The 22,392-nt window shown below is 36.4% G+C and overlaps 1 protein-coding gene across 1 annotated transcript in view; it reads left to right on the top strand.

Annotated features, from left to right (window-relative positions):
* Positions 1-21,183, top strand: part of LOC103254808 (importin subunit alpha-5) — a 61,866-nt gene extending 40,683 nt beyond the window's left edge. The window contains exons 5-12 of the mRNA XM_008052797.2: positions 1,846-1,940; positions 8,574-8,705; positions 9,897-9,985; positions 10,342-10,441; positions 11,171-11,334; positions 13,454-13,532; positions 18,558-18,683; positions 21,033-21,183. Coding sequence (XP_008050988.1) covers positions 1,846-1,940; positions 8,574-8,705; positions 9,897-9,985; positions 10,342-10,441; positions 11,171-11,334; positions 13,454-13,532; positions 18,558-18,683; positions 21,033-21,164 — 917 coding nt within the window. The 3' untranslated portion in view covers positions 21,165-21,183. The remainder of the gene's footprint in view (positions 1-1,845; positions 1,941-8,573; positions 8,706-9,896; positions 9,986-10,341; positions 10,442-11,170; positions 11,335-13,453; positions 13,533-18,557; positions 18,684-21,032) is intronic.
* The last annotated feature ends 1,209 nt before the right edge of the window (positions 21,184-22,392 follow it).

The following is a 22,392-nucleotide window of genomic DNA, read 5'->3' as shown; positions in this document are numbered from 1 at the left end:
AGTGCTTTTTTTCATGAACCACTGTTAGGTTTTATCTTTGGTTTTTTCTTTTTTTTTTGGTCACTACTCCTGAGGTTTGTGACTAAAGTAAAATACAGAAACACTGTAAACTGGTCATTTACAAAAGCATAAGTTCAGTGTAAAATTTGCTTTAAATTTAAATTATTTCAGACAAAGCAAATACATATGCCCACATTTATAAAAATTTCCACATTACTCATAGAAACAAGCATCATAAAGTTTACATGCAGAATACAATAAAAATCAGTTCTAATGAAGATTTCGCTGTCTTCCTAAATAGAAATTTCTGTGTTTGAGGTATCACTTTAATACATGCCAATATGGCACATTTGTAAACCCAGGAGTCTATCCTAAAAATCCTGACCAACATAGCATCATCTTTGTGAGACTTACTAACAGGCTGAACTAGACTAGTCTCTTTAAACAAGGAAGAAATACTTTAGTTGTTACAAAAACAAGGAGGCAGGTACTAGAAACTCTGAATGTCATAAAACAGTGAAAGTTTGTTATAAATATTCTAATTGTCATCTTCCTGTAGAACCATTGATTTAAAAAGTCCTAGTCAAGACCATTAAGCAGCTTCATCTACTAGCCTAAGACTTAAAAACAACAGTGAAGAATTTCACTGTCTTTATACATTACATCTTAGTATATAAGCTATTAAATTTTCGCTGTCAAGAGCAAAACATTGCCCCCTGCCTATAGCTTCATCACTGGAAGGTGGTCACCTGATTCAGCAATAGTCATTAACTATGCTAGGTAGATTACCTAGATTACCTGTGTTGACTGTAGTAGAGTCATTTTGCAATCAACTTATGAAGTAACAATACTAGCCAAACACACAAAGACACACATGTGTTTAGTATGCACAAATAGCTATATTTAGGGGGCATGACTATCAAGTAACAAGACTGATGTAATATTAGATAGTCATAGCACATCAAAAATATACTGCCAGAGGGTTAATGGTCCCACATCTAAAAAATGTCTTCATGGAAAAAGCTAGGTTTTTGGATGTCAGCAGTACAAGCAGTGAAGATAGTGATGAAGAGAAGGAAGAACTGAATAAATTGCAGGCATTACAGGAAAAACGAATAAATGAAGAAGAGGAGAAGAAAAAATAAAAAAGCAAAGAGAAAATCAAATTGGAAAAAAAAAGGAAAAGGTCTTAATCATCCAGTTCCACTGAAGAGGGTGCTTCAAAACAAAAGAAACAAAAATACCAGAAGAAAGAAAAGAATACATTTTAAAAAAGGGAAGCATCACAGAGAGGAAAAAAAAGAGAAAAAACGAAAAGCATTCTTCCACCTCTAGTAGTTCTGAATTCTCAAAAAAGTGACTGAGACTTGGGCTTAAGCCATTACATTTAAAAATTTGTTTTTAAAAATTATTTTCCCTTCCTTGGAATTTGCTATGTATTATGCTTTGCAATAAATCATAGCTCATGGCCACCATAGCCTCGACCTGCTGGTCTCAGGTGATCCTTCCATCCCAGCCCTCCAAGTAGCTGGACCTACTGGCGTGTGCCATCATGCCTGGCTAATTTTTGATTTATTGTAGAGATGAGGTCTTGCCAAGTTTCCCAGGCTGGTCTTGAACACGTGGGCTCAGGCATTCTTCACCATGGCTTCTCAAAGTGCTTGGGATTATAGGTGTAAGTCACCCTGCCCAGCACCTTTTTTTTTTTTTTTTTTGGGTATATTTCCAATATGAAAGAGATGGTCAATGGAGGGAAGGATGTTATAAAGTTAATTTTGAGCCATCAAGCTCTTACATTGAAATAAAATAATTTTTTTCCTTTCCTTTTATTTTATGGGGTAATAGAACCTAACCCTCCTATTGATGAAGTTATCAGCACACCAGGAGTAGTGGCCAGGTTCGTGGAGTTCCTCAAACGAAAGGAGAATTGTACACTACAGGTGCGAACAATTTTTATTTCTTGCCTCATAACTTAATTCCTACTGAAAACTTATGTTGTATACAAATTTGTTACTTATTTTTATCCATGTGAAGTGTTAAATTTGTTTATAATGATATTCCTACAACTGCATTGCAAGCTGCTTTTATAGCTTTGTTTATGTGTAGATCTCTGTTATACTCTTAAGAATTCTTGTGATTTTTTTAATCATTTAAAATATTTTATGATGATTATGGATAGTACTTACCTAATAGAAAAAGTTTTCAGTAGAGGAGCCATTATATATAGGAACCTCTGTGGGGGCTACATAAAATTTGACTTTGAGCAAGTTTTAGATTATACTTGTTGGTTTTATCTGGGGGTGTATAACATGGGTTAGATTAGAGGAGACTCACTAATTCCCAAATGTTGTCCTAATTAATCCTTGACCAGCCCCCAAAAAGCTGACAAGGACATAACCTTGTCAGGAATCTGTGTGCTTAGCGATGTCAATTCAGGCTTTCAATACTGAATTATATAAGGATTCCAAGAGGAAATTCTGCAACCTCTGGATTGGATAATTTTTGAAATAAAATACCAGCTGTTAGCTTACTCTCATCTTTGGAGTTTTCTTGAAATTATAAAATGAATTTTTTCCCCTGGATTTTAAGTGAAGTGATAATTTTTCAGTAGACTTCCTTGGAGTAGCCAACTGAATCAGTGTCTATATTAGTAACAAATACCTATGATCCCTAAATTCTCATTTGTGGGATCTAATCTGAAGGACTTAGGCCCTTTAGAGAGACAGTGCAACTGTAAAAATTGATTAGGTGCCAAGTAGATCATGAAAATGAGATTATTTTTCCAAGTATGTATTTACCAATAACAGTTTTGTCATAAAGATATCCTACTGTTCATGTGTGCTTTTGGAAGGCAGCTATGCTCACCAGTGTGCCACGACCTCATATGCTTTTGCTTTACTCCAAGGCTGGAGCCATGTAGGGACTGAGGCATTTTTGTAAATAATAGCCTCTGTCCTCAGGTTCCTTATTGTCCAGACCATTGTAGATTATTCTTAAGATTTGATGATTGCCTTGATATTTTCTCTCCCTTCCTTCTACTCCTCTTTCTCTCTTTTACACTCTTTGTTGCGGTGATGAGTTCCTTCCAGAGGAAAAACAAGAAATCCAGAAAAGGTAGAGTACTTCAATGTCCCATCAGTTTTTCTTCTCCAGTTTGATGTTTACCAGTTCCCATGTTCATTTGAATTAAGATTCTGTTTTGCTAGCTGCCTTCTGGTCTCCATCTAAGACCAGGATCATCAGACACCTGAAAAATAATCACGTTCACCCTGAGAGCAAGGGAAGAGAGAGACTTTTCTCAGAAAAAATGGAAATCCAGACAATCAACACTGCAGAGAACAGAGCTTGAGCCCCTAAGCAACCTGCCAAGAGAACCAGAGGGACCAAATGAGGAGCCTTACTGCAGTTTATCATTTGAAATGCTTTGTAGGAAGAGGGAGGTAGGGAAAATTATCATTTTGTTCATGCTGAAAAAAATGTTTCTGTCCTGTCTCTGGAAATGAGAGTAGTTGAAAGATATCAAATTTTCTCCTTGATCTAGCAGTTTTTAGTAGGTGGTTGCAGAGGTCCAGTTTTTTAATACATTAAAGAGAGATGGTATAATTCTTCAGACCTAAAAGGTAGAAAGTCAGAGAAATGATCTTTCCTCATCTCTGCATTTTCCTGTACTTCCCAACAAGTACAGTATATTCTCAGACAGTGTCCTTTTTTGGTTAACACGTTAATTCTACATCATTTTAGGATTCAGTTCTCTGTAATCCTGGAATTTATATTCTAACACATCTAAAGATTAAAGCCTTCAGAAATCTCTAAAATTTGCTTCCTATCTAAATTCCCAGATTCCACCTTTGTGCAAAGCTAATAATTAGTCTAAAAGATTGCAAAATGATTGCTTGGAAGTGACTGCCTTGTGGTTTTCACCTTAGCTGTCCTGACTCTTGAGAAAGAACCAAACTGTTTATTATCTAACTATTATCAACTACAGCTTTTCTTCTTTACATATATAAGCACAGCATGATGTTCTCTCTCCAGTGTGACTAATGGGTAACTCAGACCATCTCAGAATCAGGAGGAGCAAGTATGTAATAGAGAGAGACCTTGAAGTCAGGAGACTTCATGCTCTGTCTTGTCTTCAAGTAATTAGACATGTTCTGGGAAGCTTGGAAGGTACTCCTTCCTCTGTCTTCTTGGAGAGCACTGATATATAAGCTATCTCTGATATTCCCACCTGCTTATTAGAAATATGAATAGTGCATCTTTGAAATAGGGCTTTTTGCCATTTTTCTTCCAGAAAGTCATAGTATATGGTGCCAAGAGGAAATTTGATGGTTCAACTCACTAATAAATCCTGTGGACAAACTTAATTTCTTCTTTCTAATATATAGAACTGTGAATCCTAGTGAAGAATCTCTCTTTCTGGTTTCCCGAACCAGTGAGGCACCTCAAGTCAGGGAGGTAAAAATGCCTGCTTTGGGCATTGCAGGTACTCAACTTGCCCACAAACTGAAGGTGGAATCTAGGATTTTGGAAGCTAATAATGCCATTCTCAAGCTCACTGACATCCAGGTGTCGTATATTCGAACCCCCGTCATGAGACTGGTCTGCTTTTTGGTATGTTCCATGAGCCCACTTTATTTGGTTCTTGAGTCCAGGCCAAGCATCTTTGTTCTGTCCTTTGCATTGCAGAGATGTTTCATTCCCAAACTTTCTTTAAAAAGATAGCTAGAAGTAAGTAAGTTGCCTCCTACTTCTAAACATTAGACAGGTACTCCTCAAAAAGGTGTAAATTTGAATTACATTTGCTTAGTTTCCCCTTTCCTGCCTTTCTTGTGTCCCTAAAAGCTTAATGTGATAAACTGCAGTAAGCCTTCATCCTCCTATGTCTTTTCCCATTTTCATTGATCTCTCTGCTTTTCCTGGAAGGTTGCTCGGATGACTCAGGCACTGTTCTCTGCAGAGTTTGATATCTGGGTTTATTTTTCTGATGTGAGCCTTTCTTTTCACTTGCTCTCCAGGTGAGCCTGGCATTTGCTAGGAACCAGAGTGGAACCGGCAAAGTGGCCAGCAACAGAGTCGTGATCCAAATGGAAAAAGGGAACCAGGCGTACCTCAACCTGGAGTGGGAAACTTGATAGGAGGTCAGAAGTACTTCAGCTTTGGATTCTCATATTCCTTATTTAAGGAACTGAGCACCAGAAGGTAGAGACTGAGAAAGGGGAGAGAGAAAACATCAATCCTTCAGTGTGCAGATTTCAGGTGCAGCCTTCTTTAGCAAGTTCTGGACAGTGAAAAATAATAGTGAAATTACAGCTTATGAGCAGTTAAAACTGCACAATAGGTTGTTTCTTGTATATACTGTTCTTGGAATATTAAGAATATAGTTTAAAACAACGGAAAAGAAGTGAGGATTATATTTGGATACCATTTTTTACTTCTGGTGATAACCATTTTTTAGATTGTTTTTTTTTTCCTTTGGGTTACTGATTTTCTCTTGAGTCGCGTGGTTACTTAAATTAATTTTTGTGGCTGTTTATATCCTAACTTTCTGCATATATGTTTGCTTATCTATTCTGGACTTTACTATTTCTCAACTCTCATGCTAAATTCTAAATACTCAAGGCTAAGACATTAAGAAAAAAAAAAGACCGCAAATCTCAGTGATACACAGTTAAAATACAGTCTGAAGAAGGGGAAATTCTATAGTTTTGATTATATCCAATTTTTTAAAAACATAAAGTTAAATACATTTGATAGCTGCTTCTTCCAACATTGTTTTTCACTTCCCCCTTCATATACATATGTATCATGCATGTATACATAGGTATAGAAAATTTCGCAAATGTAGCTTGATGAATTTTTATAAAGTAAAATCACCAAAGTAATCAGAACTGTGTGTGTTTAATGCCTTGTCTGTCTGTCATCTATCTGTCTGTCTGTCTAGTGTGGGGGGGATCTTGCTTTGTCACCTAGGCTAGAGTGCACTGGCACAATCATGGCTCACTGCAGCCTTGATCTCCTGGGTTCAGGTGATCCTTCTGCTGTAGCTTCAGGGGTGTTCCACCACACCCAGCTAAGTTTTTGTTTTTTTTGTAGAGATGAGGCCTTGCTATGTTACCTGGGCTGGTGTTAAACAAACTGGACTCAAGCAGTCCTTGTGCCTTGGTTTCCCAAAGTCCTGGGATTACAGGCATGAGCCACCATGCCTGGCCTTTAATGCCTTATTAGTGCATGAATGTGGTTTTGTTTTCAGTGACCCTCTGTTTATAATTATTCATCTTTTGTCCCTGATAATAGCACAACTACTTTTTGATTTTAATTCTTGGATCATCTTTGTATGCAGAGGTTATTAACCATCATTGTATATTTATTAGTAATAATTTATAACTTTGACTAAGATGTACTAATTTCTTACTACCATTCATGTTCAGTCTGTTATTCACTTATTTTTTATTTTCTTAATTATTGTCACACTTGTTTTGCTTCACCATTTTATTCACTTGAGTAGCTTCTGGAATTCTCCCTCATTTCTTCTGAGACATTTGGTGTTAAACTTATGAAGCTGCACTTTGAACACTAGCACTAATTAGTGTCCTAAGTAATTTTTCTCACTGATTACTCTTTAATATATCCTTTATTTTCCCAGGTTATTACCATCATTTATTTTGTGTCAAAATCTCACTGCTGTCCTCTTTCTCTTTGATATAGCTAGGTATTCTTACTTATGCTTTTCCTCACAGTTATTTATTTGACTTCATCACTGCAGTATTTGATGACTATTGAACTTTGAGCCTGCCTTGTAGTAGGACACTTTGCTTTTTTACATCATGGTTTATTAATTAATTTTTTTGGTGAGCAGAAGAAATTACATTTTAGGTGAACTGTTTCTTTTTTTTTTTTGGTATAGTTGTGCATACTATTATTGGAAATTTCTTGCCTTCACTACTAAAACTGAGCAATTGAAATATTTCTATACCAGTGTTAAAGTTATGCTTCAGAGAGGAAACTATGGCTGGACTTTATAGCATACTAGACTAGGAGGCTGCTAATCTAGTCCTCCTCTTTGGCAGGTAGTACAACATTACTCAAATCATTTGTCAAATTATTGGATCTTCTTCTGATAGTTTTCTCATTCATAAACTAGAAAAGCCAGACATCTTTATCAGAATATATGTTTTCTTCTCCCAGTGGTTTCTACTAGGAATTTGCTGTCAGTCACATAGCTTTGGACTGTGCTTTCTCAGATTGTCTGGCCATTTCTTCCATCTTTCCCCATCCCCAAAGATGATTTAGTTTTCTATATGACAGCTGCCTTTTAATTGATCTGAAAGCTTAGCAAAATCATAGGTATATCTTTTGATGACTTGTTATTATCTTTGATTAAAGGACATGCCATTGAATTTTTTTCTTTTCTGTGCATGTACTTCATTAAAAAATTAGAAGACAGAATGGGGGAAAGAAACAATCTGAAATTTAATTAAAACTCTTAACTAACTAGAAATTAAGCATTCATTCTTGGATTCTCGATATTAGGCTAAAGAGTCAACTTATTATTGTTAGAGATACATAGAATTAGTAATATACTAACTTTTTGTTTGCCAGAATTCCCTTTATATCTTCTGTTTGCCAGTACTGTAATCTATTTCAAGTGTCAGTTTACCTTCTTTTTTTCTCCCTGTTGAGAGTACTCTTTTTGAAAAGTCTTATCTCTGTGCCTTGGTTTGGAGTCTTCTCATTTTTATTGGGAGCTGTTATGCTTTGAAGTTGACGTTTCTATTAATTGCATGCCTCTTAACTCCTTTTGACCTACTAACATTTGAAATATCTTTTGCCTTTTTTTACTGTGCCTGTATTTTATATATTCTGTACTGACATCCTTTCCCCGTTTCACTTTGCCCGTTCTATAGAATTTTATTTATTTATTTGTTTTGGTGTGATGGGACAGCATAGGGAGATGGCATGTGTGATGGAAGTAGCATGCATGGGGGATGGTGTGGGTGTGTGATGGGGGCAGTGTGCATGGGGTTTTAGAATTTTTTTAAATTTAATTTTTTTATTAGATAACATGGTACAAACCTAAAGGTAGGCTTTCCAGTGAAAAGTGCCTTTCCCATTCTTGTTCCCTAGTGGTACAACTTCTCCATGTAGGCAACAGGTATTTACAGTTTTCTGTGATTCCTTCTAGAGATAATCTGTGGAATAAGTAAATTAATGCATATATTTCTTTTTAACCCTTTTAGAAAGTATAATATATTAATGTTTATTTGTTTGCATTTTGTTTTTTATTTATGTCTTGAGATATCATTCTATATCAACATATGAAACACTCCCTCATTCTTTTTATGCTTTCATGGCAACTCTACCCTGATCTGAAATTTTAGACACTGAATATCCCTTTAGAAAGGTATTTCTTCAGGGAATTCTCTCTCTCTTTTTAAAAATTAATATAGTATTCAATGAATAGATTATGTGTGAATAATGATCTCAGACTCTTCATATATAGAAAACATTATTACTTTAAGTAAACAAGCTTTTCAATTCTAACAAGATAATGAAAATTATGTTTATCTTTATAGTTTGAATCAGCTTGGGTACTGACAAATATTGCTTCAGGAAATTCTCTTCAGACCCGGATTGTGATTCAGGCAGGGGCTGTGCCCATCTTCATAGAGTTACTCAGCTCAGAGTTTGAAGATGTCCAGGAACAGGTAAAAATGAAACAAAGAAGCAGAAGAAAATAAAAAATGTTCCTTTCAGTCATATTCAGAGCCTGAATTTTATTACTTGGCTGTGATAATCCATGTTTTGTCACAGGAAGTATTCTAGAAATTTAAACTGAACCAAAATAGAAAATTTTATAGTGACTGTAGGCAGAATGTCTCTAGACACATAAAACAGTTTGCCTTTTCCAAACCCAAAATTCTTTAAGCCCTATAGATGTGTTTGCTTATACCATGTAAGAGTTACTGATAGGGGTTTTTCTTGTAGACATTGCTAGTGTTGATTGAAGTCACAGGTCTTTGCCACTTTTTTGCAGAAGAATACAGAAAACATGAATTTTTCATTGCTTTCAACATTATCACATTTGTAAAGGCAAAACACTGTTAAATGAGTATGGTTTTCTTTTCTTTTCTTTTTTTTGAGTTGGAGTCTCACTCTGTTGCCCAGACTGGAGTGCAGTGGCACTTTCCTGGCCACTGCAGCCTCGACTGCTGGGCTCCAGCGATCCTTCTGCCTCAGCCTTCCAAGTAGCTGGAACTACCACGCCTGGCTAATTTTTGATTTATTGTAGAGATGAGGTCTCACCAAGTTGCCTGGATGGGTCTCGAACCTGCAGGCTCAGGCAGTCCACTTGCCTTGGCCTCCCAAAGTGCTGGGATTACAGGCTGAGCCACTGAGCGTGGCTGGTTTTCTTTTTTAACTTTGTTGAGGTATAATTGACATAGAGTAAACTGTATGTTTCAAGCATACAATCTGATGTTTTGACATATGTACATACCTATGAAACCATCATCACAATCCAGATAATTGCGTTCCTCTCTCCCAAAAGTTTAGTAAAATTATCTACATTTTCATTGCTCTTAAATTCTTTTTTTACTATTTTCTCTTATAAGCAAACTCAAAATTCGCTTTTAATCAGCTGTGTTGTTGCTCTGTATCAAGGGCTGTGTGGTATGTTACTTGAGGATGAGAATGAGGTCTCTTAAGATGACTAATTGGCTCGTCCTTTTATTAAACTTAGTACCTCTGTTTATTGTACACTTTAGAATATTATTTATCTTCTTATCCCAGTCTCACAGCTATTTCATTTGACTCCCTGATAAAAGTGTTATTACAATATGCTGGCATCTTTTTTAGAATTAAAGTGTAACCTTCATGAATGAATAATTCTTTCACAGGCAGTTTGGGCTCTTGGCAACATTGCTGGAGATAGTACCATGTGCCGGGACTATGTCTTAGACTGCAATATCCTTCCCCCTCTTTTGCAGTAAGTTTCTTCCTTCTTTTTTTTCTTTTTTTTCTTTTTTGAATAGTAAAAACATGGGAGATTTCCCAGAAAGCAGTACATCTTTGGAAGTCATTTTGGATTTCCTAGTGTTAATTTTCAATCCAGTTATTTTCTTGTTAACTTGTTCAGATCATTTCTTCAAGCACCATATGTTTTTTTTAGTGCCAAAATTCTAAATTGGTTGCATTAGAATTAATGACGTTCTGTTGTTCTGGAGAAAAGCTCTCTGAAGACATCTGTTTATCAAAAACATTAAATAGTTTAGTATTTATCTTATGCTGTTAGGTAATTAATGACTGTTACATTAGTTTACCATTGTACCGTCATGCTCATAGGTTATTTTCAAAGCAAAACCGCCTGACCATGACCCGGAATGCAGTATGGGCTTTGTCTAATCTCTGTAGAGGGAAAAGTCCACCTCCAGAATTTGCAAAGGTAAGAACTATGTTTGTGGGAAATTGGTAGAAAAGGTGCAATTAAAAATAATTTATTGACTGGGCTCGGTGGCTCAGCCTGTAATCCCGGCACTTTGGGAGGCTGAAGCAAGTTGATCACCTGAGCCCACGGGTTCAAGACCAACCCCAGCAACTTTGTGAGACCTTGTCTCTACAATAAATAAAAATAATTTATCAATTAATGTTAATAGATAATTTTATAAAATTTCAAAATTTAAATTGTTAGAATTTTATCTACTTTTAGAGAAACAAGGCTTTTGTAGTTATTTGTTTTTGTTTTAATTTGGGGTCATTTGTCACTGCCTATAAAAACCTACAAATTTATCTTAAAACCTTAGCATTTTTTGTTCGTAACAAAGTATCTAAAATACAGAATTTCCTAGCTTTGGCATTTGTGAAAGTTTCTTTACCTCTTTGTTCCATAAATAATGTGTTTTGACAGAGAATTTCACTCTGATAATTGATACATATAAAACTTTGTTTCCTGAAATTATTTTCCTTGAGCTCTGGCTTCCTCATCAAATTAGTGCAAGACCACTGACAGCATTCCCAAAGATGGAAAGGCCACTTAGCTACTCTGCCATTCCATCTCTAGAAGTAGAAATCACCCTGGAATTCACCAGATGTATCCTTTATATTCTTGAGTATGTCCCTTCATTTCTGCTTTTATTCTACTGAATTTCATAATCATGTCATTTTCCTTTTATAGGTTTCACCTTGTCTGAATGTACTTTCTTGGTTGCTGTTTGTCAGTGACACTGATGTACTGGCTGATGCCTGCTGGGCTCTCTCATATCTATCAGATGGACCCAATGATAAAATTCAAGCAGTCATTGATGCAGGAGTATGTAGGAGACTTGTGGAGCTGCTGATGTAAGATATCTTTAAGAAAGTGTGTCTACTCCCCTATCCCATACCATATTAGTTTCTTTTGCTAATACTTAAATATTAACTGATTGTACATTATACTGATTTACTGTGCTTTGGACTACTGTTTTTTGTTACTCATTTATGCTAATATAAAAATCTTTTTTGCTTGTTTCTTTTTTTTTTTTTGAGACTCATAAAGAACCTCTCACTCCTACTATTAGCAGTACTTTAGCAGAAATATTTGGAAAATTCTGATATGAGTAGTTCCAGGCTCAGGATGACCTGAGATCAAACACTCAAAAGGCATATAATGCCATTAGAAATAGTCCCTTCCTATCTGTCTCATTTAGAGCTTCATTTAGACTAGTGTCAGACATGAAATCTTATTTTGTTTTATCACTTTGTGATGCCTTTGATGGAGTAGGAGATTTGTGATGCCTTTGATGGAGTTGGAGATTTACTCATGGCATACATAATTTGAGATAAAATTAGTCAAATTTTTAGATATTATTACAGAAGGAAAAAAGCGGGCTGGGCGCGGTGGCTCAAGCCTGTAATCCCAGCACTTTGGAAGGCCTAGGTGAGAGGATTTCCTGAGCCCCGCAGGTTTGCTACTAGCCTGGGCAACATGATGAGACCTCATCTCTATAATAAATCAAAAAATTAGCTGGGTGTAGTAGCGTGCACCTGTAGTTCCGGCTACTTGGAAGGCTGAGATGGAAAGATCACCTGAGCCCAGCAGGTCAAGGCTGCGGTGGCTGTGAGCATGCCACTGCACTCCACCTTTGGTGATGGAGTGAGACTCCAACTCAAAAAAAAAGAAGAAAGTGATAACATAAAAGAAAATTGGTACAAACAATGTGAAATTTATTTGAAGTACAGAGTAGATGCAAGTAGAAATTATCCTAAACATGACATTTGGAATGGATTAGAAAAGTGTAATGTACAGAGTACAAAACTCTGGGACTATAGCTGACCACAGACTCGATACAGATGAGTAATGTAGTGTTGTTATGAATTGAAGACAGTAATATGATGCCACAGGACTCAGAGTACATTATTCAAAATCTGGGAAGTAACCCCTTGTATTCTTTAGTCACTAGACTCCCATATATTGTAGCCCTTCCTTTTTAGTCATCAGATCTTAAATGTGAAAGAATGGACACAGTTTTGAGAGGAGTGACCAGTCTTATTAAAAGGGAGAGAAAAATTGGACCTTTAAGGAAAATAAAGAATGTTGACTTATGTAACTTGAAATCAAGACTTAGTATCTGTCTTCAAATATAAACAGGGCTGTGAAGGAGGGCTTTTTGGATCAGTAAAGTAGCTTAGTAGGTTTAATAGGAAGAGTTCAGTATTTGAAATGTGACTCCTGGCCAGGCATGGTGGCTCACGCCTGTAATACCAGCACTTTGGGAGACCAAGGCGGGAGAATTGCCTGAGCCCAGGAGTTCAATACCAAGCTGGGCAAACTGGCGAGACCTCATCTCTACAATAATTCAGACAATTAGCTGAGCATAGTGGCATGCACCTGTGGTTACAGCTACTTGGAAGGCTGAGGTGGGAGGATTGCCTGAACCCAGCAGGTCGAGGCTATGGTAGCCATGAGTATACTACTACATTCCAGCATACGGGACAGAGTGAGACTCCAACCAAAAAAAAAAAGTAACTCCTGACTTTCATTTTCAAATTAGTTCACTGCTGATGTGTCATTTTCACCTCTGTGAAAATTAGACTATTTATTAAACTTAAGTGTGTCGTATAAATGTTAAACTATTGCTATCCACTATCTCAGCAACCATAGAAGACCAAGTAAAGAGGAAATGAAACATTTATTAAAGAATGAGAGGGAAAACCTGGAATCCAGGTGATTGAATAACTGGGAAGATTACTAAGGAAAGATAAGTTGTTGTTTTCCAAAAGTACTAAATAAAGGAAAGATAGTTCTAGGGAATACCCAACATTCTGTTACCATGATAGGGTTCCATGATAGCAGACAGGTAACCACCATAGATACCTCTCTGCTCTAAAATCTCTTATCACATTATTTTGGATTTTTGTTCTAAGGAAAAGAGATTAAAGATAGAACTCTTGGCCATAACATTTCTTTTTATGGTTGCAGGCATAATGATTATAAAGTGGTTTCTCCTGCTTTGCGGGCTGTTGGAAACATTGTTACAGGGGATGATATCCAGACACAGGTATGAATAATTAGTAACTTTTTTTCCCTTCAAAAGCAGTAGGCTGAGGTGAGTGGATTGCTTGAGCCCACGGGTTCGAGACCCGCCTGGGCAACTTGGAGAGACCTCATCTCTACAATAAATCAAAAATCAGCCGGGCGTGATAGCACGTGCCTGTAATTCTGGCTACTTGGAAGGTTGAGGTGGAAGGATCGCCAGAGCCCAGCAGGTTGAGGCTGTGGTGGCCGGGAGCGGCCACTGCACTCCAGTCTGGGTGACAGAGTGAGACTCCAACTCAAAAAAACCAAAACAAAACAAAAAACCAGTACATTGAACTCTATGGTCACGTTTCTGTTTATGGTATTTACTTCCATATTATTAGTGATAATTAATAGTTTGTCTCAATAAAGTTTAAACTAATGTTTAAAAATACTGGCTTAGGGATTTATTCTCAATACCTTTCAGTAACTCTGACTTGACCTGTTACTTGTAGCTATTTGGATTCCCTTGGATAATGATTTTTTTCTTTTGGTCAGGCAGATTTGTTTCCCTCTACACCTACTTGAAATAGTTCTTGTAAGCATTAGAAGCCTCTAGTAGCATCTTTTCTCTGTCTGTCATCTCAATATTGAAATATGTTGATTTTTCTGTCTCATTGACCATTTATTTCTCCTTAGCTCCTTTTCTGTTCCCTCTGTTTATGGGCATCCTCCAGGGGGCAGTTCTTCAACCTCATTCATAGATCTTATTTATAACTTCTATGATCACCATTGTATGTATAGATTAAGAATTAGGGACTAGGTTTTAGCCTTAGCTCTTTCTTAACCAACTCTGACTTTCAGCAAGATGTTTAATGTTTTCACTTTTCTAATCTCTAAAATTAGGGAGATTGGATTTGTTCTCTCAGGTATCTTCCAACTCGAATGCATTTACTTTAAATTTGTCTGTATGGAATGGAATCAATTCATTTCCCCTTGTATAATCTGAACCTCTGTATGTTTCCTGTCTCAGTGAATGGCATCAACAGTTGCCCAGTCCAGAAATCTGGGCATCAGCTTGGTTCTTTCTTCTCCTCCGTCTCTTTCATCAGTCACTAAGTCCTGTTAGTCTGTCTTTACTCATCCCTTTCAGTGCTTAGTTCAGACATTTCAGAAGAGGAGAGGGGAAGAAGGAAAAACAAATATATGTGTTATATAAAATAATCATATATATATTCAATTATGTTTGCCTAAAATTTCTCTGAAAGGATACACAGGAATGTAATAACATTAGTTGTCTCTGAGGAGAACTGGGTGGCTGGGGTGAATGGGAAATAGGCTTTGAACTATGTAGTCCTTTATACCTTCTGAGTTTTTGAACCCTATATTTGCTTTTCTGAAAAAGTATCTGTCTCTCCACCTCCCTCCCCAACTCCCTTAATGCTCTGTGTTCTTGCCATGTTTGTTACTTGAATTTGCCATGTTTGTTACTTGAATTTGCCATGTTTGTTACTTGACCACTCTGAGCTCTGAGATTTAACACATACTTTGTTTCCTCTCTGTGGAACACATTCCTCCATCCTCCACTTGTGCTCCAATCACCACCTCACACATATCTGTCTACCATTTTTCAGATCTTGATATGTTGTCTGAGAAGTCTTGTTTGATCCCAGACTCTTAAGTTAGTTGCTGCTGCTTTTATTTCATCCACCGGAACACTAATCACACTGTATGGTAACTGTTTAATTAGATTGTATGATTCTATAGGTAGACTGTGTTAATCTTGTTCATTTCTGTGTCTGTATAATTAGATAGTTTCTGGCATAACATATAGAAACTCAAAAAATATTTTTTGAATGAAATGAAGTTCTGAATCCATAAAATCTAGTTCTGACCTATTTGAAGTTCCAGTCCCGTGTCTTCAATAACCTGTTGACTATTTTGGCTTGCATATCTCAGGTTTGTCTCAAGTGTATCTTCTTCTCTCCAAAAAACAAGATCCATGTTTTGATTTTTCCTATATCAAGTAATGACATAACTGTTCTCTTATCCATCCACACTTGAAACTTTGCTCATGTTTGGTGTCCCTGTCTCTTATACTTTGTATAGCAAGTCACTAGCTCTTGTTAATTCGTTCTGTTACTGAGTCTACATCTAATTACCTTATTTTGGTCTCTGTCTTGTCACACATAGAGATTGTTGCTGTACCCATGTTTTATCCTCCTACTGGCCCATGCAGTTACTCCTCTCAATTTATTCCCTCTAATAACTGCTTGATTTTTCCTAACATAACTTTGTTCACATTATTTTCTTTTAAAAAAACCTTTTTTAGTATTTATGAGATAAAGAACCTTGAAAGACTCTAAGGAGTTTCTACCTTAAGATTTTAGTCTCATTCTTCTTTCTGGCCTATTAATTTTTTGGTATATGAGGGGGGATCCCCCCCCAAAAAAAAGATATTAGTTTTTTGGAGAGCGGGCCCCTTGTAGTACAGGCTTCCCTCACTAGGCAAGTATTCTAGGAACCCATAAGCATCCATATACCAGCTAGCATTTTTGTGAGAGGCTGCATTCGACTTAAGTGAAGTTTTAGAAGATTCTTTAAACATGTTTGCCCACACTGTGCTGAATGATCAGCAGTTTTTGACCAAAAATGGCATTACCTCTGTGCCCCACCCTCCCTGTTCACCCAGTCTCTCCCTCAGCAACTTTTTTGTGTTTCCCTGGATGGAAAAGTCTTTAAAGGGAAACATTTTGCTGATGTGGAAGAGGTGAAACAATAAATGGCAGAGGCACTAAAAGGTATCAAAATTGATGAATTCAAAAACCGTTTTGAGCAGTGTAAAAAACCTCTTGGTAGCTTTATTGCGTCAGAGTACTTTGAAGGTGACTGAAATTCAAACCTCATTAGTCTGTTATTTTGTTCTTATGGCACTTTGTAGTAGCTTGTAAGTTACTCATAACTCCTTTATCTAGAGATTTTAACAATTGCTGCATTCTTGTCTTTTTTCTTTTTCATTTATATTTTTTGTAACACAGTCTTGTCTTTTTTCTTTTTCATTTATATTTTTTCTAACACATTTATATTCAGTTTTATATACTGTGGTATAGTTTTATGTACTGCTTTTTTCATAGCGTTCCCTATGTTCTACTGGAAGGCTGAGTATGGTGGCTCACGAGGCTGCAGTGAGAGATAGGATCCTGTGCTTGTGCCACTGAACTCCAGCCTGGGCAACAGAGCAAGACCCTGATTAAAAAAAAAAAATACTCTAAAAGCTTTGTAATTTCCTCTGGATAGAAATCCTAGGAGTAGAATTATGTGTATCAAATTGTGTATATTTTTTAAGTGTCTTTATATTTATAACCAAATTGTTTTTAGAAAGATTATACCTGTTCAACTACAAGTTTTATTATTTTTTAGCTGTATTTAATGAACAAAAACAACCTAATTTGCATTTGTTTCATTACTTGTGAGGTAATTTTTTATTAAAAATTCAGTTTCTTTTTGCAGTTTACATAATACAGGTAGCAACTCTTATTTATTACAAATAGTTTTCACATTGTGTATTGTACATTTTAAGTTTATGATTTTTGACATGAAAAACTTTTTTATTGGGTGAATTTTTTATTTTCCTCCTATAATTTATTTTTATGCTTGGAAAGTCTTTTACCATCCCCACATCAGCTGTTTTCTGATATTTTCCTATGCTGTTTAGTTCTTTTTAAAAATACTTATACTTAATTGATTGCACATTTATTTTGGTAGCTGTTAGGGCTAAGGATTTATTTTGAAAAAATGGTTTTCAGCTATGTAGCTTTTATTCTAGTTCTATCTATTAGGTTGATGCAAAAGTTTATAGTGTTTTTCACTTGCCAGTGGAATGTAGATGTCACACAATGGTTGACTGGTCACAGTTCATCACGTTTGCCAGTTCTTGGGTTGACTGATGTGGATTATCATGGATTAAAGCTTTTAAACAGTCTTCATCAAAGCCTGATTGATTGTCTTCTTGAACATGGAGAATCACTCAGGTCAAGGTGACCCTCTTTGAAATGACAAAACCATTTTATTGCTGTGCTTTCCCTGATGGCATTCTTTCCATACTTAACACTAGTGTTTTCAGCCACCTCTGCTGTCTTTACTCCTCTGTTAAAATCAAACAGAAGAATATGTCAGAAGTGTTTGTTTTTTCTACTTGACACTCCATCTTCTTTAGCCCACAAATAGCACGAACTTGCTTCAGATCTGCAAAAGGCCAGGTGTAGTCACAAGCACAACACTATCACTCCAGATGAGAAACAATAAACTACCAGCCAGTGGTACCGTGCCAAACACAAATGCTATGAACTTATGCATCAGCATACTATTAAATAAAGCTACCAGTCACTGGGGGAAAGAAAGGATTAACTTTTATTATATACTTAATTCTTTATAAATACCTGCATTTGTTTCTGAACTAGATGTCTATTCTGTTGTCCAGTGATTGATTCTTGAGCCTGCCACATACATGAATCATCCTAACCATGATTTTGGTTTCTGATAGGTTTAGTCTCTTAATTCATGTATATTTTTCTTACCTCTCTCACCTTTTAGAAGCTGTTTGATAGCAGGAATCATATCTTTTATATCTTTGTATCCTATAAAGCACCTGATACAGTTCATTAAGTATAATGACTACCAGGTAGAGAGTTATCAGAGGAGTTAAGAATCTGAGACTATTTCTGATTTTCCAGCCACTTGGTATATTTACCCATCCAGAACACTTATGCTATAGGGAGAGGAAGGTGAATGAGTAAATACTGTTGTAATTACTTATAATAACATTACTGTGTCTAATAAGTACTGTTTTAGCAGTTGTGAACTATGCAATGAAACTGGTTTGATAATCTTAGAAACTAATTCATATTAGTGGTGAATACTTTTATATGTATATATAAAGTTACTTATTTTTAATAGTTCAAGGAGAAATGTATTTCTTTGCCTATACTTTTCCTAAAATAAGTTCTTTGAGTTAAAGATTTACTTTGGAACAGTATAGCAAGTAAAAATTTCAAACTTTTCGTTTCAGGTAATTTTGAATTGCTCAGCTCTGCAGAGTTTATTGCATTTGCTGAGTAGCCCAAAGGAATCCATCAAAAAGGAAGCATGCTGGACAATATCTAATATTACAGCTGGAAATAGGGCTCAGATCCAGGTAATCAATTTCATATACCCTTTCTACATTTTTATTGATAAATAAGATTTTTCAGTCATCCTTTAAGATATACATTGTTTTCATTATTACCTTGAAGACCACTAACTTCCATCCTTATTGTCTTATTTTTTAGTCTACTTCTTACTTGTTGTATCCTAGCTTATTGATGTTAAGTCATTTGAAATTTACACCTGGGCCTTGGTTCTTCCTATTGCCACTACTATTTGATGATTTGTCAAGATCCAAGAAATAGCATCTTGTATTTCAAAATGCTTGACAGAATTTATAGTATAGTAAACAGATTGGCTTTACTCTTTTCTTTCCAAATAAAATATTTTTCTTCCAAAGGTCCGATGTAGTACATTTTTTAAATTTCTTAAGTGGGAAGGGGGGTTAAGATAGGATCTTACTCTGTCACCTAGGCTGGAGTGCAGTGGCACGATCCTAGTTCACTGTAACCTCAAACTTACGAACTCCAGCAGTCCTCCCATTTCTGCCTTCTGAGTAGCAGGTGTGTGTTACCACTCTTGGCTAATTTTAAATTTTTTTGTAGAGATGGAGTCTCGTTAGTCTCGCTGTGTTGCCCAGGTGGGTCACAAACATGGACTCAAGTAAAAGTACTGACACTATAGGCGTGAGCCACTGTGCCCAGCCTGCTTCAGTTTTTCATAAAACTTTGATTCTTTAAATGGTTTTCTGTCCTTTACTTTTGCCTTTTTATCAGCTGGAGAGTAACCCAGTGGAAGACAAGCAACAGGCCAAAGAGTTCAGCATAGGCAGTAATCAAGGCTGGAATAATGGTTCAGAAAAGATATAACACAGACTTAGGAGACTTGGAGATGAGTGAAAACAGAGGTCATCTAATCCAACATTCTCATTTACCACAGTATATACCTATATCAGAGCATTACATTGTACCCCATAAACACATAAAATTATTATTTGTCAATAAAAATAAAATTTAGAAAACAAAAGATGAAACTGAGACTCAAAGAAATAAAGTGACTGGCTCAAGAGGACCTCTAGGAAATGACAGGACCAAGATTAGGTGTCTTTCCACTAAGCTTTGCTGACTTCTTTCACTGGTATAATAGAAAGAGTTCTTGACCAGGAAAACATGGTTAATGTCCCCACGATGCTGAATTAGGGACTGAGATTGATAGCTATGCAACTTTTAGCATGCATATGAGGTGATTTCATCTATAGTTTATTGCCTGCTACCACCAGACTTTTGTGCAGAACTCAGTTTCTTTCTTTCCTTTTTTTTTTTTTTTTGGAGTTTGAGTCTCACTCTGTCACCCAGACTGGAGTGCAGTGGCCGCTCCTGGCCACCGCAGCCTCGGCCTGCAGGGCTCCGGCGATTCTTCCGCCTCAGCCTTCCAAGTAGCCGGAATTACAGGCATGCGCTACCACGCCCGGCTGGTTTTTTGATTTATTGTAGAGATGAGGTCTCGCTGCCCAGGTGGGTCTTGAACCTGCGGGCTCAGGCAATCCACTCACCTCAGCCTCTCAAAGGCACGGAATTACAAGCTGAGCCACCGAGCCCGGCTAGAACTCAGTTTCTTGATGTAGGAAATGATATGAACCCATTTTGGGTAGTTGAGCCAAGGAGAAACACAAAGAAAGTAATTTGGGGAAGACTATATTGTTAGTGTATTATTAGTAGTGTAGTGTTAATATGTGAGTGAAAGTACATCATTCAACCTTATATAAGGCTTATTTTGGCAATCTGATTGGGTAGTGGCAGCTTGGCTGCACTTCATGGCTGCAGTGCTAAAGGAGGGGAATAGATGGATTGAGGATGTTTTAAATTGATATTAAGGAGACTTAGTAACTGATTGTGTTTAGAATAAGTAAATCATTAGTCTTTGTGAACTAGGGTGGCTTAAAAGGAAATACAGAGGGCAGTTGATGTGTCTGAGGTGACTAGTAGACCTCAGGTAAACTGCTGACTACTCTGGGCTGAAGCTCCAATGAGCAATGAGGATTAGACAGTTTCAACACACATGCAAGATCAGATGCTATGAAACAAATAAGAACTGGAGAGGAACACAAAATTGAACTTTCATAATTTGTTACTGTGTGTAGAAAAAGAGGGGGAAATAAAAGGGAAAAGAATCCAGGGTGAAAATTAGGAGGCTATAAGATCACTAACTCCAGGGAGGATGTTATTAAAGTTACCAAGCATAGACTAAAGGTTATGGATAATGAGGATTTAATTCTTTCCAGTCTACTTTTGAAAGTGGAGTGGTATCAATTGTGAAGCTAGCTTAAAAATTACTAGTAGTATCATGAACATTTTTACAAACCTTTTTCTCCTTTTCCATTTAAATTTTTCTTTAATTTCAGACAGTGATAGATGCCAACATTTTTCCAGCCCTCATTAGTATATTACAAACTGCTGAGTTCCGGACAAGGAAAGAAGCAGCTTGGGCAATCACAAATGCAACTTCTGGAGGATCAGCTGAACAGATCAAGTAAGTACTAGTCTGGTAGTATCTTGTTAATTAAGGGAAACATTTCTTCTGTCACTTTATAATCTCTACCCATATTGCCTAGAGTGAAAAATTAGCTGCATTTGAGGAATAAGGTTAGAAATGATCTTATTAAGTAAGAATGCTTAATTCTAGGCCTTTGCAAAATTGTTCTAGTGTCATAATTAGACTCAAATGTATATTTAATTCCTTACATCTCTTCCATTTCTTGTTGCTGGAAATAATCCTGGGATGTGAGAAATAAGGCATTCAGCTTTGAGGCAATAGAATTCCTTACAGAGTAGCTTCAGCCTATTCTGGAGCTATTTTGTTAGAAATATCATGAGCAGTCTGGAAGGTTGCTTGTAGAACTTAGAGCTGAACTTCAATAGCTAACTCTTGTTATTTCTAGTTGGTATGTTTTAATAGTAAAATTAGACCAGACTTGTAAGAGAGGTATGTCTTAAACTGCCAAATTCGCTACGGGCAAGTATCTCTTAAAGTTTAACTGTGGTATTCAGTAAAGGGAGAGATTTCTAACAGCTTGAGATTTAAATTACTCCCTTGGCTGCAGCTTTTAATTTTTTTAAAACAGGGTTTATTGAGAGGTCAGAAAAGCTCCCACAGTAGGAGAGAACCTGAGGGGGTTGCCTACAACTTATAATCTTATTGGGTAGAGAAGACATAAATATGAGTGGGAGTTGGTTCCCCAAAGGAGCATCATATAACTAAATGCTAAATTCAGGAAATCCAGTATTTCAGATAGGAAAAAAAGAGTAATGAAGAGAAAAATGGAACCTAGACTCTCAGCTTTCCTTAACTTTATGAGGATTCCAAATGTTGGGAATATGGCTTCACATAAGTGTTAAAGCATTAACCCCTTTATCATAAGTAATACAAGGCAAACACAGCTACTTCTTATATTGTTGCTTTGTGGAATAAATGCAGGTACTCAACAAATGCTTATTTTGAGTGCTCTTTTTGGATTTAAAAAATAAAAATAATTCTAGCAAAGTGTAAAAATTGATAAGGTAGAGAAGATAAGAAGTATGTATCTGAAATAGTAAAAATTACAAACAGATTAACACATGCAATAGCTATTTTGGTAAAGTTCATAATGGCAGGATATTCAAGGTGGACTTAAAGTGATCTTCAGAAGAACATTTATTTTGCAGGGTTTTTTTTTTTTGAGTTGGAGTCTCATTCCCTCGCCCAGGCTGGAGTGCAGTGGCACA

The sequence above is a fragment of the Carlito syrichta genome, unplaced genomic scaffold (assembly GCF_000164805.1).
Source record: "Carlito syrichta isolate Samal-C Ts95f unplaced genomic scaffold, Tarsius_syrichta-2.0.1 Scaffold287526, whole genome shotgun sequence".
In the NCBI taxonomy this organism is placed as follows: domain Eukaryota; kingdom Metazoa; phylum Chordata; class Mammalia; order Primates; family Tarsiidae; genus Carlito; species Carlito syrichta.
This window is presented reverse-complemented; position numbering and strand designations above follow the sequence as displayed.